Consider the following 15,566-nt stretch of genomic DNA (forward strand, 5'->3'; position numbering starts at 1 on the left):
AATTTATGAACATTATGGGGCAGTATAGGAACAAAGCTCAATTTGCTCCTACAAAAGCCAGAAACAAAGGAAATAAGGAAAAGCTCTCCACAGCACTGATGTAGATTTGGTGTGCCCAGGGATTTCACCAGACAATGTTTTCCTAAATTTCCACTCCAGGAAGATTAAACTCTTAATCCTGTGGTAGGCTCAGACCTCATGTGGGATCTTTTTTCCAGACTTTGAGCTAATGATTGGAGCACTGGATCCTATGGAAGTATTTTTTGTTAATATCTCCAACATTGAGGCTATTTGTGACACCTTTACAACGTTGCTTTTCAGGTTTAGATATTTTTAAGGCACCCGACAATCATCCTGTGCAGCAAGAGTTATTTTAATATTTAAATAAATATATTAGTATTATATATTTCAGTTTTATTTCTACCTATAAAAGTATTTGTATTGTTTGCTTGAAGCACTGACTGATCATCCCACTTTAAGGACTTAAATGAGTGGATTTTTGAGACAGAAATAATTACTTTGCTATTTTCACCAGATCTAGAGACCTACAGAAGGTCCAAGTGCGATACAAACCTGAAGCTGCTCAAAATACCTCCACTTAACTACATACTGCCAGAGGTTCTATAGCAAAACTTTTCATAATGGAAGATTTCCATTTTTTTTTTTAATGGTTTTACTGTTCAAAGTCAATCCAGATTACTGAGATGTGATTTTGAACCACAATCTTAACCCTGGGCTTTTTTTGGAAAGCAAAAGCATTGAAAACTAGAAACACTGTCACAAAAAAAAAGATTTTTTTGGCAGAGAAAGAATGAAAACTTTCAAAATATATGCAGATGCCAATAATTAAGTTTTACATTCCCACTGGGGAATATTTTGCCAAAAGCAGAGTTGTGGTCACAAAAATCTATAAACATGTAAAAACACTCATCTTTTTGGAAATCTACTTCTAAAATGTTTTCTTTTTAATGTGATCTAAGAGGCTTCACAAACTTGAAGTAAAAGGATTATGAGGCATGTGGCTGAGGCAGGAAGAGATTACCAGAAAATCGAGTACTATTTGTAAAGAAAGTTTTGTAAATACTCCTGTGAAATCTGCTAAACTTCCTGTAAAGCACAAGTAATTCCTTAAGTACCTAAAAACCCAAAATCCACCTCATGATTATTTCAGTGGTCTGCAGGGCAATTAAAAATGTCTAAAAGCAAGGCTCATTTAACAGCTTTATTTTCAATGAGTTCACAAAAGGCTTTTCTGCAGTGAAACCACACAAAGCTGAAGGAAAAGAAGAATTTGGCAGCTGGACAAACATTCCCAGGATTCAGCTCACCTGCAGCTCTGCTTTTCCTGGGTTATACAACTGCAGGGATTTCTCACCTTGTTAGGCTTTATCTTCAAGCACAAATATAATATATATATTTTGTTTTTAAATAAACAATTGCAGAGACTGTTTCCCAGCCAGTTCTGGGGGTTCTGTGAGGACACAGACTGGCTCAACTCCAACTTCAAGTGCACTTCCAGCAAGCTGAATTTCTTTAATAATTCAGTTTTCCAGCAAAGATTTCCCAGACAAAAACTGTTACCATGATAGAACAACCTGCTTTCAGTTTATCTATGAATTTAAGCTTTTGTTAATTATGCAAAACTTTCTGCTACGTTCATTAACTTGCAGCAACTTGTAAAAATTAGCAGATTAAGGTAATTGTCATAGAATCAGTAAGGGTGGAAGTGATGTTCCCAGCAGCACCATCATCACCCTAAAATGTCCCCAAGTGCTACATCCAGACACCTCTGGAACACTTCCAGAGATGGAGACTCTTTGACTCACCCCAAAATCTTAGAAATATTTTAAAGGAATTCAAGGAACTCGACACATTCTAAGAAAAACTGTCTCCATCAAAAATCTCTCTTAGCCCTAAAACCCAATTATTTTCCCAGCCATGAAATTCTTTGTAGAAACTCTTTGTGCTCCTCTTTGCCACTTCCCAAATGAGAGGTGCCCACAATGAAGGGGAAATGGAAACTGGCAGAGCACACTTGGGTAACCCACTTAGCAAGAGGCATAAATGAAGTTATGCCATGAAGTTCTTTAGCCCTCCTGTGGCTGTGCCCAGAACTCTGAAAGTCAGCAGGGAAGTGTGCCACATCCCTTCGGGATAACAGGAGCCAGGGAAGTGTTTTACCTGCTGCACTTGGAATTTGACAGCACAAATTCCATAAAAAAAAACCCCAAAGTGTCCTCTACTGACATAAAAAGGCTCTTAAAAATGGGAGTATCACATGAGGAGGATGGAAAGGTACAGAAACCTAATTGCTGCCTCTGGAAATTCGCTACTGACGTCCTTTTTGAAAAAAATGAGTACACAGGAGCACAGTTTTAAAAATGAAACTCATCTGTGCGTTGGATGAAGAAAGAATTACAATTCCTCAAGCACACAATCAACATTAAAACTACCAAAAAAGCTGCAGGTCCCAGGTAAAAGTTCAGAAAACCAAAACTGAATTTTCCAAGGTAATTTGACAACTTGAAGATCAGGAAAAAAGGTTTTCATTTGAGATAATTTTTTGTACTTCAATTAAAAAAAAAAAAGCAGAATTTAAAGGTATTCCTGAATTGTGCTTTAATAAAAAACTTGAGAGCAAGTATTTAGGTGTTCTCTGGAAGATTTTGGGACTGATATTAAAAAATATTCCAGAGGTATTTTTATTTCTTATGAGGATTAAAGCAGAGAACAAACTGTCATTTAGCAGAACTATTACCCTGATAGGAGGGTCTGTTTTTAAGAGACTGATCATAAACCATTTAAAACTTCAGATTTCTCAACTGGGATTATCAACACCTCAATAAGAAAATATTAAAAAATTTAAAAGGAGGAAGAACAGGAATTTTCAAGCAGTGTTTCCAGTACAAATCATTATTTGAGAAGGGCAAAATAGAAATAGTTGTCAGTAGCTGTCCTGTCTCACCTTTGATTGGATCAACCCTCCTCAAGTAGGGCAATCCAGGATTATTAAGAGGCCCACTGAAGGGAAAAAAAAAAATTAACTCCAAAAAAAGGTATTTCAGGAGTGTTACATATGCTGGAAAAAGCAGGAAGTTCACAGAACAGAACAAACCCACACCAAAATTCACAGAGTATTTACAAACACTACCTGTGAGGTTGTGTTTTACAACCCCTTTACTCACCCCTTCATCAGCACCAAGTTCCACACAAGTGTCTGCTGCACAGGCTTGACTTTTCTGTGCACCTTCTACACCAAACTAAGTGAATTTTCTTAAAATTCACCCCCTAACCAAGTGCAGCCTTTTAAAATTATCTTGGAATCTTTCTCAGGTGGTCCAGACAGTGACATTTTAGTGTGACCACCATCACCTGACACATTTGAGTGACAAACATCTGCATTTCCTTGGACACCAGAACCACCAAATGCTGAGGAAAACTGGATACACCACGGGAGAATGCAGTATTTTCCTCACTTTTAAGACAACCTTGTTTTTCTTACACCATCCAAAAGCTGAGGGCACCTTTCACACTTCCAAAATCTGGGATACAGCCTTAGGGCCTCGTCCCACTTTCTCTCTCTGCAACTTCCTGACATTTGGCCAACAGAATAAATCAAAAACACAGCCAGTCCATGTGTGTTCCTATAAAAGTCACTTATTTCCAGCTTTAAAGAGTTATTAGCTCTTCCCAGCTCCCTGCCTGTATTAACTGAAGCTAAATTATGTATTTCAGTAGCTGAAATTCAGTGACCAGACACCAAAACTGATTTTTCATCTATTAAAAAAATTTGTGTGCACCTACCACATTTATAAATCACCGAGTTCCAAGCACCTCCACCTGTCTTTCTTTTTTTTTATTTTTTGTTATTTATAAAACTTTGAGACTTTTCTTCCCTCCTGGAGACAGGTATTTATTCAAGTTCAAGACAATTCTCCCCCATTCTTTACCTTAAAAATGTAATTTATGCAGTATCTGTACATGTTGTCATCCATGGTAAAGATAACACAGTTTATGCTGAGATTATGAAACTCAAATTAATTTATTATTTTAAGCAATCAGCCTAAATTCCTTCCTGCTGCAGCTCTCAGCAAGAATACAAAAAAAAGTAGATAATACAATTCTTATTGTACTGTTAAGGAAATATTAGACTTTGTCCTGATTTAAGTAAGTGGAGATAGAGATTCATTGGAATATTGAGGAAGAAGACTGAAAAATGGTTCAAGTGTTCAGAGCCCTATCCCTGGAAGAGTCCAAGGCCAGGCTGGATGGGAATTGAAGCACCCTGGGATAGTGGAAGGTGTCCCTGCCCATGGCACTGTGACTGCCAGGAGGGCTGAGCTGTGACACTGCAACAACTCCAAGCTGTTTTTCACAACGAGACAGCCAATTTATTTTAACAGGATTAGAAATCACTACCATTATTGCCTAATTTTTCAAGTCCATTCCATTCAATTCGAATCTGTTTAAAAGCTAAGCATCTCCTTCAGTATGGAAGGGTTTGATAGCAACACCAACAATAAAAACAAGAAAAAAAGACCAAAACCACAACATCGGGTGCACCAAACAAAACCTTAACCACAACGCTCAGTGCTGGTCCAGCGATATTTTATTTCACTTCTGCTTTATGTAGAGCTTCACCGTGAACTACAGGTTCAGGAATTAAAGGAACCAAAGCAAAACAGCTGTTGGCGTTGAAAGTCGCAAAATCACGGCATCACCGAGGTTGGAAAAGAGCTCCAAAGCCACGGAGTCCCAGCTGTGCCCCATGCCCACCTTGTCCCCAGCCCAGAGCACTGAGTGCCACCTCCAGCCCTTGCTGGGACACCTCCAGGCATGGGCACTCCAAACCTCCCTGGGCAGCTCTTTCCAAGGCCTGAGCTCCCTTTCCATGGGGAAATTCCTGCTGCTGTCCACCCTGAGCCTGCCCTGGCCCAGCCTGAGGCCGTTCCCTCTCCTCCTGTCCCTGTTCCATGGGAGCAGAGCCCGACCCCCCTGGCTCCACCCTCCGGCCCGGGAGTTGCGGAGCGGGATCAGCTCATCCCGGACTCGGGACGGGACTCCCGGCACCGGGTCCCGGCAGGACCGAGGGGGCGGGCGGGGACGCGCAGCCACAGCCTCGCCCCCTCATCCCCCCGACGGCGGAGACGGCCACAGAGAACCGCGACAGCCCCGGCCCCGTACAGCGCGCTCCCCTCACAGCTCCCGGCCCGGCTCACCCGGTACGGGCCGTCCTGGAAGACGCGTGGGTCCAGGTTGCAGGCGATGGTGGCCGTGGGCAGGTCCCGCAGCGCCTCCATCTCGCCGTCAACGAAGCTCCACTCCGCGTCCGTCTCCTCCTCCTCCTCCCCTTCCTCCTCGCCTTCCCCGGGCGGCAGCGGCTGCCGGAGCGGCGGCTCCTCCATGGCCAGGAGCGAGCGGAGGCGGCCGCGGCGACGTCGTGGAGGCGACTTCTCTCACCCCCCGCCCGCCATCTTGTTTCCTTTACCCCCGCCCAGCATCAGCCAATCGGAAGCCGCCGCCGCGCCCCCCCCGCGCCGTTTGAGCCAATAGGAAGCCGCCATCGCCGCGGCAACAGGTGGCGAGCGAGGCGGCGTCCGCCATGTTGGGTGAGGGCAGCGCCGTGAGGGAGCGGCGCGGATGCAACACACGGAATAAACTATATGTGTAAAATATACTGTACGTGTTATCTGTGCTGTGCATGTAGTACAAATTGCATATGTAGTATACGCGTGCACTATATATCATATAACATACGAAAAATTACCGTCTATAATATGCCGTATGTAATACATGTACCCTATGGTGTCTGTACTGTATATATAGTATATTTATACAGTATATGTAACATACTCTGTATAAAAATGTTCAGTGCTTAATATGCTGTGTGCCTATGTGGTATATATCTAATATACAGTGTATAGTATATAAAAAGGTACTTTCTATAACGATGTACATAAATGTGGGAATATATACAATACATGGTGTATATATAATACATGTAAAATATGCTATGTATAATGTTATACTGTACGTGTGTATATATATAATTTACTGTATATATAATACTTTATTATTGCCAGAGAGAAAAAGACATGTACTCCATGCCCCATCCCTGGAAGTGTTCAAGGCCAGCTTGGATGGAGCTCAGAGAAACCTGGTCTATAATATAAATATCAAATACTTATATAAAAATACCGGATGAATATAAAAATTCCTTACTCAAAGACTAACAAGTCAGCTGAAAATTGCCACTGTGTGTGTTGTAATTCTCTTTCCTGCCCTAAGGGCAACCTGTCCTTCCCTTGGTATTCTGCAAATGTGCTTGGCTGGTTAGTCTGACCTAAGTGACCTAGACAAACATTTTTATTATATATTTATTATGTTTTTATATCTAATACTATACATGCACATATTTATATTTAAAAAATATAATATTATGTGTATATTTGTATATTTCTTATTGCATATATGTAGTACCACCTTCCAGGGGAGAGGCCCAAGAATGAGCTTCAAAGGTCACAGGGGTTTTTTATGGAGTTACTGTGACATTCACACATCTCCAAACATCCTGTACCAAATTTCTTCAGACTCTCTAATCAGTTTTGAACCATTTAAGTCTTTTTCAGAGGGATAAGATAAACACGGGGTACTTTTGTGATCACTTGTGCTAAGTGACATAAATCTTTATGTTCTCAAATGCAGGCAAATGGTCTCTTAAAAGAAAAGTAACTTCAGTGAACAAGCCCGAACTGTTTAATGCTAAATCCAGCCAAACTAAGGCCATTTTTAACCACATTCTTTGACGTCAGAGCTGCTTCCTCACAGCAGTGGTGACACTTTCCTCTCTGAGGAGCATCTCTCTGGATTCTCTGCATCAGGAGCTCCAACCCCCTGTAGAAATTCCACCTGAGGAATCCAAATGGAAATCTGCTGTAACAAATAATTTAAAAAATCAAGAAGCAAAACCTGCCAGCAATAAACTCCTGTCACTGCAGCCTGGCATCTCCCTGGTAGGAAAACCACCGTGAAATATTCATTACCTGCTGCTGCTCTAATGGCACAAGCTGCTAATTGCAATTCAGGTGTCAGATTTGAAGGTGAAAAGACGTCATTATTTCTATTTTATGCTATTAATTGAGGCTAAAGGTCAACTGAGATCATGCTCACCAAGCCCTGCAGGACTCCAGAGCCAAAGGACCTCCCTGCCTTAAGAGCTTAAAAGTGTAAGCATTAATTCAGTCACAGACGTCAGAAAAAAAAATAAATAAACCTGAATCTCCCTAATCTTAGGGTTTAATTGTTCATCCTTTCTTGTGCATAGGAAGGGAACGCGCCGGACGCTTTTGACTGGAAGAGGTGGCGAGACAGGAAAAAAAAAATGGATCTTCCCCGCAATGTTTGGGGCCAATCGTTCAATGTAAGTGACAGTGATTAACGCTAATGATTTACCCGCAGGAAAAGCTGGATCGCTAAGTGCTCCCTGGAACAGAGCCGGGGAAGCGTTCCCAACACGGACACCACCATCTAGCGGCACGATGAAACCTCCAGGGATCCCCAAAGGGCTGCTTTGATTGCAGGGATCCGCCTCAAAAAAATCCCCGTTTCTCAAGGGAAAAGTAGCTGGCCAGGAAGGGGAAAAAAAAAAAAAGGTAAAATTAAATTAAATTAAATTAAATTAAATTAAATTAAAATTGGCTGTAACTAAATGGAAAATGTTTGGAGAAAGAATAAGCATCACAGAATCCCAGAATTGTCGAAGTGGGAAGAGGCCTTTAAGATCAGCCCAGCAGCACCAGCAGCACCCCAAAGCCTGTCCCCAAGGGCCACATCCAGACTCCTCCTGAGCACTCCCAGAGACAGTGACTCCAGCACTCCCTGGGCACCTCATCCCATGATTTTTTTTTTTCTAAAATCCAATCTGAACCTTTAGGTTGTGCTGCTACAGACATTTTGCTTTGAGAGCCAGAGTCATGAGATGTTTTCAGCCAATACAGCTGGAAAGAGTGAATGTAAATGGTGAATTCCTTGAATGCTGTTGATAAAAACACCAACAAATGTTAAAAAGTGATGTATTAAAAAAAAAAAAGCCAACAAAAAAATGAAACCTGTGGTGTTTTAAGATGAGCATTTTTCTTGGGGAGAAGTTTGGAGCAGGTGTGAAACCACCTTTAGCAGCTCTAAGAGAAAAAAAAAGAAACAGTCCTGAGATGTTTGCAGGACTGGATCTGCTTAGCTGAGCAAAAAGAATAGTGAGGAGAGGCTCCAGCATAAAACATGGAACACTGGGAGAGTTTTTGTTACAGAACATGAACAAATGGCCCCAGTGAGACCCAGGCAGATTTAAGCGAGAAATACAACATAACTTTAACAACATTTTAACTGTTAAATGGAGCTGGGGATTTCCCTTACGTCTGTTTTCCTTTGGAGGGCAGGTGCTTTGCTCAAAGTAAGGTTAAATTAAAGTAGTGAGATTTTGGGTACTTTATAAACTCACTTTAAATGTCTGGCTAGTGTTAGAGAGGCTCAGACCTCTGTCTGTGGGAGACTCTTTTAAGGGGAACATCTGAGACAAATGAGCACAGAGGGGCTGCTTGGCACATAAAAAGCACCTCAAAGAGGTAAATGGGAGACTTTACTGAATAGGATTTTTAGTGAACTATCCCAGAAAAGGAGGCTCTCAGGAGGGATGCAGCAAACAGGAGGCAAAGCCCTTTGGGCAACCTGGGAAGGAGCCACTGACTGGAAGGGTAAAACTGCATTTGGGAAAAGCAGGAGTTGTCCCAGGGCAGGGAAGAATCACAGAATCTTGGAATGGTTTGGGTTGGAGGGACCTTAAAATTCATCCCATCCCACCCCTGCCATGGCAGGGACACCTCCCACTGTGCCAGGCTGCTCCAAGCCCCAATGTCCAGCCTGGCCTTGGGCACTGCCAGGGATCCAGGGGCAGCCCCAGCTGCTCTGGGCACCCTGTGCCAGGGCCTGCCCACCCTGCCAGGGAACAATTCCTGCCCAATCTCCCATCCAGCCCTGCCCTCTGGCACTGGGAAGCCATTCCCTGGCTCCTGACTCTCCATGCCTTGTCCCCAGTCCCTCTGCAGCTCTCCTGGAGCCCCTTTAGGCCCTGCAAGGGGCTCGGAGCTCTCCCTGGAGCCTTCTCCTCTCCAGGTGAGCACCCCCAGCTCTCCCAGCCTGGCTCCCTCTGCTCATCCTGGTGCCTCCTCTGGCCTCTCTCCAGCAGCTCCACGTCCTCCCTGTGCTGGTCCCAGGGCTGGGGCAGCTCTGCAGGTGGGCTCTCACCTGGGCACAGGGGCACAGGGGCACCATCCCAATCCCTTCCCTGCTGCCCACAGTTCTGGTGATGCAACCCAGGACACAACTGCAGATCAGAACCCCCAGGTCCTTCCCCACAGGGCTGCTCCCAGTCTGTGCTCGTGTCCGGGATTGCCCCGACCCAGGAGCAGCCCCTGTCACCGGCACTTGTGGAACTCTGTGAGGTCCTGTGGGCCACTTCTAATGAAACATGGAAATAAAATGCCATTAAACAGAACCAGCACAGTGGAGTTTAGTTTTCCCTACGCTGGTGCTGGTGGGAGGCTGGAAAAGCGCTGAAGCTGAGGCTGCTAGGGAGGGTTGGAAGAGGCAGAACGCAGGAAGCTCCTGTCCCTGATGCAGATCAGTGGCTTTGTTCGGTGTTATCAGTACAATCTCTTCTCTTTCACCGGTATCTCCCTCCTCCCGTGGCTCTCTCTGCTCCTTCCCATTCCCGGGGAGCTGGGAAGCAGCTCTGGAATGCCTTTCCCTCTGTTCCCATCGTGCCGGGACACGCTGCACTCCCGAGGTCGCTGCCACCCTTGGATGCCACCCCAGATCTCTGTTTTCATTCCAGGTTACCCCGTTCCTCTTCCCGGTTTTCCAACTATGGCCCGGTAAGTCGAATCCTAAATGAGGCAGGAAAGAGAAATAACAGGAGAGGTAAAAGCCATTGATTTCAGAGCAATCAGTAACAGCCCTGGTTACTGATTTACAGCACGGCTCGGTCACGAGTGCTGCGGAACAAACGGGTTTGTCAGGCAGAGCTGCTGAAAGGAAATAATAAAAATAAATGCAACAAAATTCCAATAAAATCTCTGTCAAAGCTGTTAGGAGAAAGAGGAAGGTTGGGATTCTAATTCTGAGAAAAGGAAAAAGGAAAAGGGAAAGGAAAGGGGAAACATGGGAAAGAAAAGAAATATTAAAAAGAATGAGAAAGAAGAAAAATAAAAAGAAAGGAAAAGGAAAGAAACAAAAAGAGAAAGAAAAGAGAAAGAAAAGAAAAGAGAAAGAAAAGAGAAAGAAAAGAGAAAGAGAAAGAGAAAGAGAAAGAGAAAAGAAAAGAAAAGAAAAGAAAAGAAAAGAAAAGAAAAGAAAAGAAAAGAAAAGAAAAGAAAAGAAAAGAAAAGAAAAGAAAAGAAAAGAAAAGAAAAGAAAAGAAAAGAAAAGAAAAGAGAAAAGGAAAGAAAAGAAAAGAAAAGAAAAGAAAAGAAAAGAAAAGAAAAGAGAACGAAAAAGGGAAAAAGAAAACGAAACAGAGAAGGAGAAATGAGAAGATTGTGGCATAACCTGCCTGCAAATAAAATAAAATGGACATCAGTAAAAAAGACAAATTATTATTGTAACAATTGTTCATGTAACTTACTTCTATATCAGCAACTCAAATCATTTTGTTACTGCTTTGAAATATTCTAGGTTTTATTCCCAAAATCCATAATTATCACAAATTCACCAAGGTGGGAAGAGCCCTTCAGGATGATCCAGCCCCACTGTCACCCCAGCACCACCAGCATCACCCCTGAACCACATCCCGAAGTAGTTATTTTAAAAGCCATATTAAATTTAAAAGTTCCCTGAGTTTTCCAAAGAATTGGAATAAAAGCCAAGATCAAGTGGGAATGGTGCAGAATGGGGGAGGAGGGGGGGAATTAAAAGCTATGAAAGGTGAAATGAAATGTAAGACTATTAAAAAAAATCAAATGCGCTGTGTTTAGGGATTATATTCCAAGAAATTATTTCAAGAAGCAACAGGCACAGTAAACCAGGAAACATTTAAAGTAATTGACAGTTTGATGTAGTAGGAGTTAAAAAGAGTTCAAAACAATCTGGATACTTTATTTAAAGTGAAGCAAATCTCTTGGAGCTTCAAAAAGCTTTGAGTTATTTCCAGGCTCCCCAGTAAAATGCTCTGATGGATCTAATTAAGGCTTGCTATACCATTTCGTAGAGCAATGTGAGAAAAGCAGCGTTTATAGCCCAGAAAACATCGAGCACGGAGTTTATTTGTTTAATGCTGAGTGTGAAGGTGCCCTGGGCGCTCGGCAGAACGACTCGGGGCGTGGGTTTCGGTTTTAAGGACTGCCTTTTCTTTGTCTCGAGCAGGTGAAATCCAGCTGAAGTCGGAGCAGTTTTCCACTCACCTCCCAAATTCCGTGCCGCGGGATGTGCCAGGAGCAGAGGGAGAGGGGGGAGATGGCAATAATGAAATCACAGTTCCTTAATGAGCCCCGCAGCCCTGCAAAGGCTCTTAGCTTTAAACACCGCAGTAATCCGCCAGAGCAAGATGGGTCTTTAAACGAGGGGGGATCCCTTTGCTAAGGACTGGGGAGGGCTCAGGAATGCTTGGAAAAGCCTCTGGAAGCGATGGAGAGGAGGGAATTCCGTGCAGGGAGCTCGACAGGGATTTCCCAAGCAGAATCAAAAGCCTGGAGTTGTCCAAAATGAGCCAATACGAGGTTCCAGGGCAGTCACCAGAGTTCCCAGGACTTTGCTGCTTCCCAATTCGATATGATACTTAACAATAAAAAACTGCATATCACATCTGTTTGTTACCTTGCCTGCTCCGTTATTCTATTGCTTCATTAGAATAGTGCTGCTTGACCAAAATAAAAGGAAAATCAAAGATTCTTTCGGGCAATGAGCAGGTTTAAAGGACTTTTAAAATAGCGAAAATTACAGAGGTTTGGTTTGGTTTTTTTTTTTTTTTTTTTTTGTTTTGTTTTTTTTTTTGCAAGCTTTGTTGCTGTTTTTCTCGTGGTTTTTTTACACACTCTGGAACGATTCGTTCAGAATTTAAGTCCGGGCTGCTTCGGTCCCTGTGGGATGCTGGGAATTCGGGAACTGCATAAAAGCAGAGGGAACAGAGGGACCGGTAGGATTCGGCATGAAGGTGCATCTCCTTCTTCTCTCTGCTTGTTCAGCCTCACTTGAGGTGTTTCTTGGATTTCTGTGCTTCCCAGCCGAGCACCCAGAATTCCCCCTCTGCCCTGCACATTCCTGCCTTCTTCCCAAGATTCCGAAGCAGCTGGGAAGGGCCGGGATTGCCCCTAATCAGCTTAGCTCAGGGCGCTGAGCACAGATGGCATCACCCCAACCCGCCGGGATTTCCACCAGGGCATCCCTCCCTCTTCCTTTTCATTGGAGGACCGAACACCTCCCAGCCACGAAGTGATGGAATTTCACACCAGCTTCCCGACGGAAAATTAAGGCACCCAGGACAAACATAGCAAACATAGATGTATTCTGAAAGCAGTAAAAAATTCAAGTCCTCCAATATAATTTTTTTACTTGCAATTTCGTCTTTCCCACAGCTGAAATAGCACTTTAAACAGAATATAGAACTGGCTCACATACAAATACTTACGGGGTTCTGGGTGTCTCTTTTCCATCTCAAAAGGTATTAATATTCAATATTAATAAATAATTATTCATAATACTATATTCATATTCTTATACAGATAACGTTTTATACCACAAGTAATTCGTGCAAGTTTTCTACCACAAGTAATTCTTGTCTCCAGACAGGCAATTTGTACCTGTCTGTGTTTACCCTGACAAATCCCTCACTCCATCCCATGCTGGGGAACCTAATTAAATGCCACCCCGTTTCTGGAGCCTCAGCTTCCCTCTAATTCCCAGTGCAAAAAATCAGGAGAAAAAGGAATTTTTTCCTTACCTCTGGCTGCAGAAAACTACAACTTTGATCTGCAGTCAGGAAGGAAAAAAGTTACAATAATCCAAGAGAGCCCAGCCTAATTAATAACCCCCAGGGATAAAAGTTGTTCCCTGCAGACTGCGAGGGGATCTTCGGTGGTGGCTAATGTCTGACATCTGTGAACATTAATTACCTGCACTCATCTATTAAAGAAAGAAGGTGTGCACTAATCCTTCCCCAGGCCCAGCTCAGAAAATCATATTTATTAGCCAAGGGCTATTTTAGAAACAGATGGAGTGTAAAGAGCTTGAGGGTGGTGAACAGGGGGAGCGTGAAGAGGGAGAGATTAATTGTTAAGTAATTGAGTGTCGAGTGCAGGGAGCACAGAACTGCAGACATCCAGAGCTCCGGGATCCCACTGGGGCAGGTCTGGGTTTATCCTCGCTGCATTCCCAAACCTGCCTGTGGGAAACCAAAGAGTGCCCTCTGGATTCCAGCTTTCCTCTCTTGCTGGCACCGGGACCTGCTGGAGCAGCAACACCGTCCCAGTGCCCTCATGTCTTGGGGTGACTTTATGATGTGTATCCCATATCGCTGCCTATGCCCAGAAATTAATTTTTGTGCCTTTCTATGCCTCTAAACTGAGCCTGAGAGGGGGAAGGAAAAAAAAACCTGAGCAAAAAACTTTCTCAAAGCAGTTTGCAGCTTGTTCAAGGACACAGAAAGATAGCAGGTTTTTTTTCCCCAGCTGGGGAGGGGAGCGAGGAAGCACCCGGCTTGCTGCTTTCCAGTCAGCTTTTGGCCAGTTTTTTCCAGTTTCTTGTTCTCCAGAGAGAGACTGAGTGTTGAACTTTTCCTTCTCTGGAATTTCGGATTTTCTCCCATTTTCTACTGGACTGCTTGATTGCTGTAACATCAGAGCACATCGGGAGGACTTTCCACCGGGCACAGAGGGCCTGGCCCTGGGCCAAGCCCCAGCTCCAAGGACACCAAAGGGAGGACTCTAACGCTTTCCCAGGTTTTTCCTCCGCAGTGAAAGATTTTACCAGTTAACATTATTTTCCTTTCCCGTGTGTTTGTTAAATAAATAGTTTTATCTTCTTCACTTTCCTTCGAGCAAAATTTATTTTTTCCCGAACCTGGTGGGGGGAGGGGTGGTTGTGCCTTCTCTCAGAGGATCTATTTCTAAATTTGGCCAAACCGGAACACCTCACCTGTGTCAGTTCCAGCAAAATGACAAAAAGCTCAGTTCCTGGCCTCGAGAGGAAGCACAGCAGGGTCTGTAACAAACCCCTCAACCACTGCAGTGGTGACTGTACCGAGCGCTCCACCCAAAATTTGTGTCCCACAAACGTCATTAACAACGTGGCTCTGGGAGCTGTTGGTCCTTTTCAGCTCTGTCTTTGTACGGCTCCCGTGAATATTTAAAGAGCTAATCTTTTGTTAGGCTTAAACCCTGCGCCGGTGTTCACGAGCAGGCACTGGTTAGCACTGAAAGGGGTTTTTGTTGGCTTTTGTTAAAGATCAGGCCCTGGTTGTCGCTGAAAGGGGTTTTTCTGTTGGCCTTGAAATCCTCACCTTGTGAAAACTGAAAGCAGAGAACAGGTAAATAAAGGAAAATGGGATAGTGGTGCTAATGAAAACAGCTCTGCAGGGAACAGGGGACAGGCAGGCACCTCTCTTGTGGTTCCATCTGATGGGCGGGACGCAAATCCCGGCTCAAACTGGAAACCTGAGCGAAACCTGACACGTAGCCAAAGGAGGTGTTTAAGAATCCAAAAGCACCCAAAGGAGGTGTTTAAGCTCCAGGGAGCCTGAGGAGACTGTGCCACAGGGAGCTCCAGAGGGACCCTCCCGTCCCAGCCCATCCAGAGCAAAGCTGAGCTCATAGAGCCTCAAGGGCTTCTCAAGGCTGCAGCCAAATGCAGGATTCATGGAATCATGGAATAGCCGAGTTGGAAGGGACCCATAAGGATCACAGTCCAGCTCCTGGCCCTGCACAGACACCCCAACAATCACCCCCGGGAGCGTTGTCCACATCCATATAAACATCACCACCTGGCTTCAGTTCTTTTGTCCTTCACCTACACCCAATTCCACAAAATTCCCACCACTCCCGTGAATGCTGCTTTGCTGTTCATTCCCACTGTAAAATCCTGAGTGAGCCTTGTCCTTCCAGCAGTGTCCTGTCCATGGAGACATCAGGCAGAGCTTTGGGATGGGCTCATAGCTGAGAGCTTTGTAAGAGGGGACACAGGGAGGACGTGGAGCTGCTGGAGAGAGGCCAGAGGAGGCAGCAGGATGAGCAGAGGGATGGAGCAGCTCTGCTGGGAGGAAAGGCTGCGAGAGCTGGGATTGTTCAGCCTGGAGAGGAGAAGCTTTGGGCTGAGCTCAGTGTGGCCTTGCAGGGCCTGAAGGAGCTGCAGGAAAGCTGGAGAGAGACAATTCCCAAGGCATGGAGGGCCAGGAGCCAGGGAATGGCTTCCCAGTGCCAGAGGGCAGGGCTGGATGGGAGATTGGGCAGGAATTGTTCCCTGGCAGGGTGGGCAGGCCCTGGCACAGGGTGCCCAGAGCAGCTGGGGCTGCCCCTGGATCCCTG

At 44.5% G+C, this 15,566-nt stretch overlaps 1 protein-coding gene and 1 long non-coding RNA gene across 2 annotated transcripts in view; one reads left to right on the top strand and one right to left on the bottom strand.

Annotated features, from left to right (window-relative positions):
* RCAN1 (regulator of calcineurin 1) overlaps window positions 1-5,546 on the bottom strand; it is a 34,171-nt gene extending 28,625 nt beyond the window's left edge. The window contains exon 1 of the mRNA XM_082278412.1: window positions 5,220-5,546. Within this exon, the coding sequence (XP_082134538.1) occupies window positions 5,220-5,405 (186 nt within the window). The 5' untranslated portion in view covers window positions 5,406-5,546. The remainder of the gene's footprint in view (window positions 1-5,219) is intronic.
* A 28-nt stretch (window positions 5,547-5,574) lies between these two features.
* On the top strand, window positions 5,575-11,801 carry LOC309571153. Its single transcript, XR_014226289.1, has 5 exons — window positions 5,575-5,679; window positions 6,706-7,226; window positions 7,325-7,420; window positions 9,890-9,929; window positions 11,416-11,801. It is a non-coding gene; the product is annotated as an uncharacterized lncRNA (long non-coding RNA).
* Window positions 11,802-15,566: the final 3,765 nt, after the last annotated feature.

This window comes from Coloeus monedula (genome assembly GCF_965178545.1).
Source record: "Coloeus monedula genome assembly, chromosome: 3".
Classification (NCBI taxonomy): domain Eukaryota; kingdom Metazoa; phylum Chordata; class Aves; order Passeriformes; family Corvidae; genus Coloeus; species Coloeus monedula.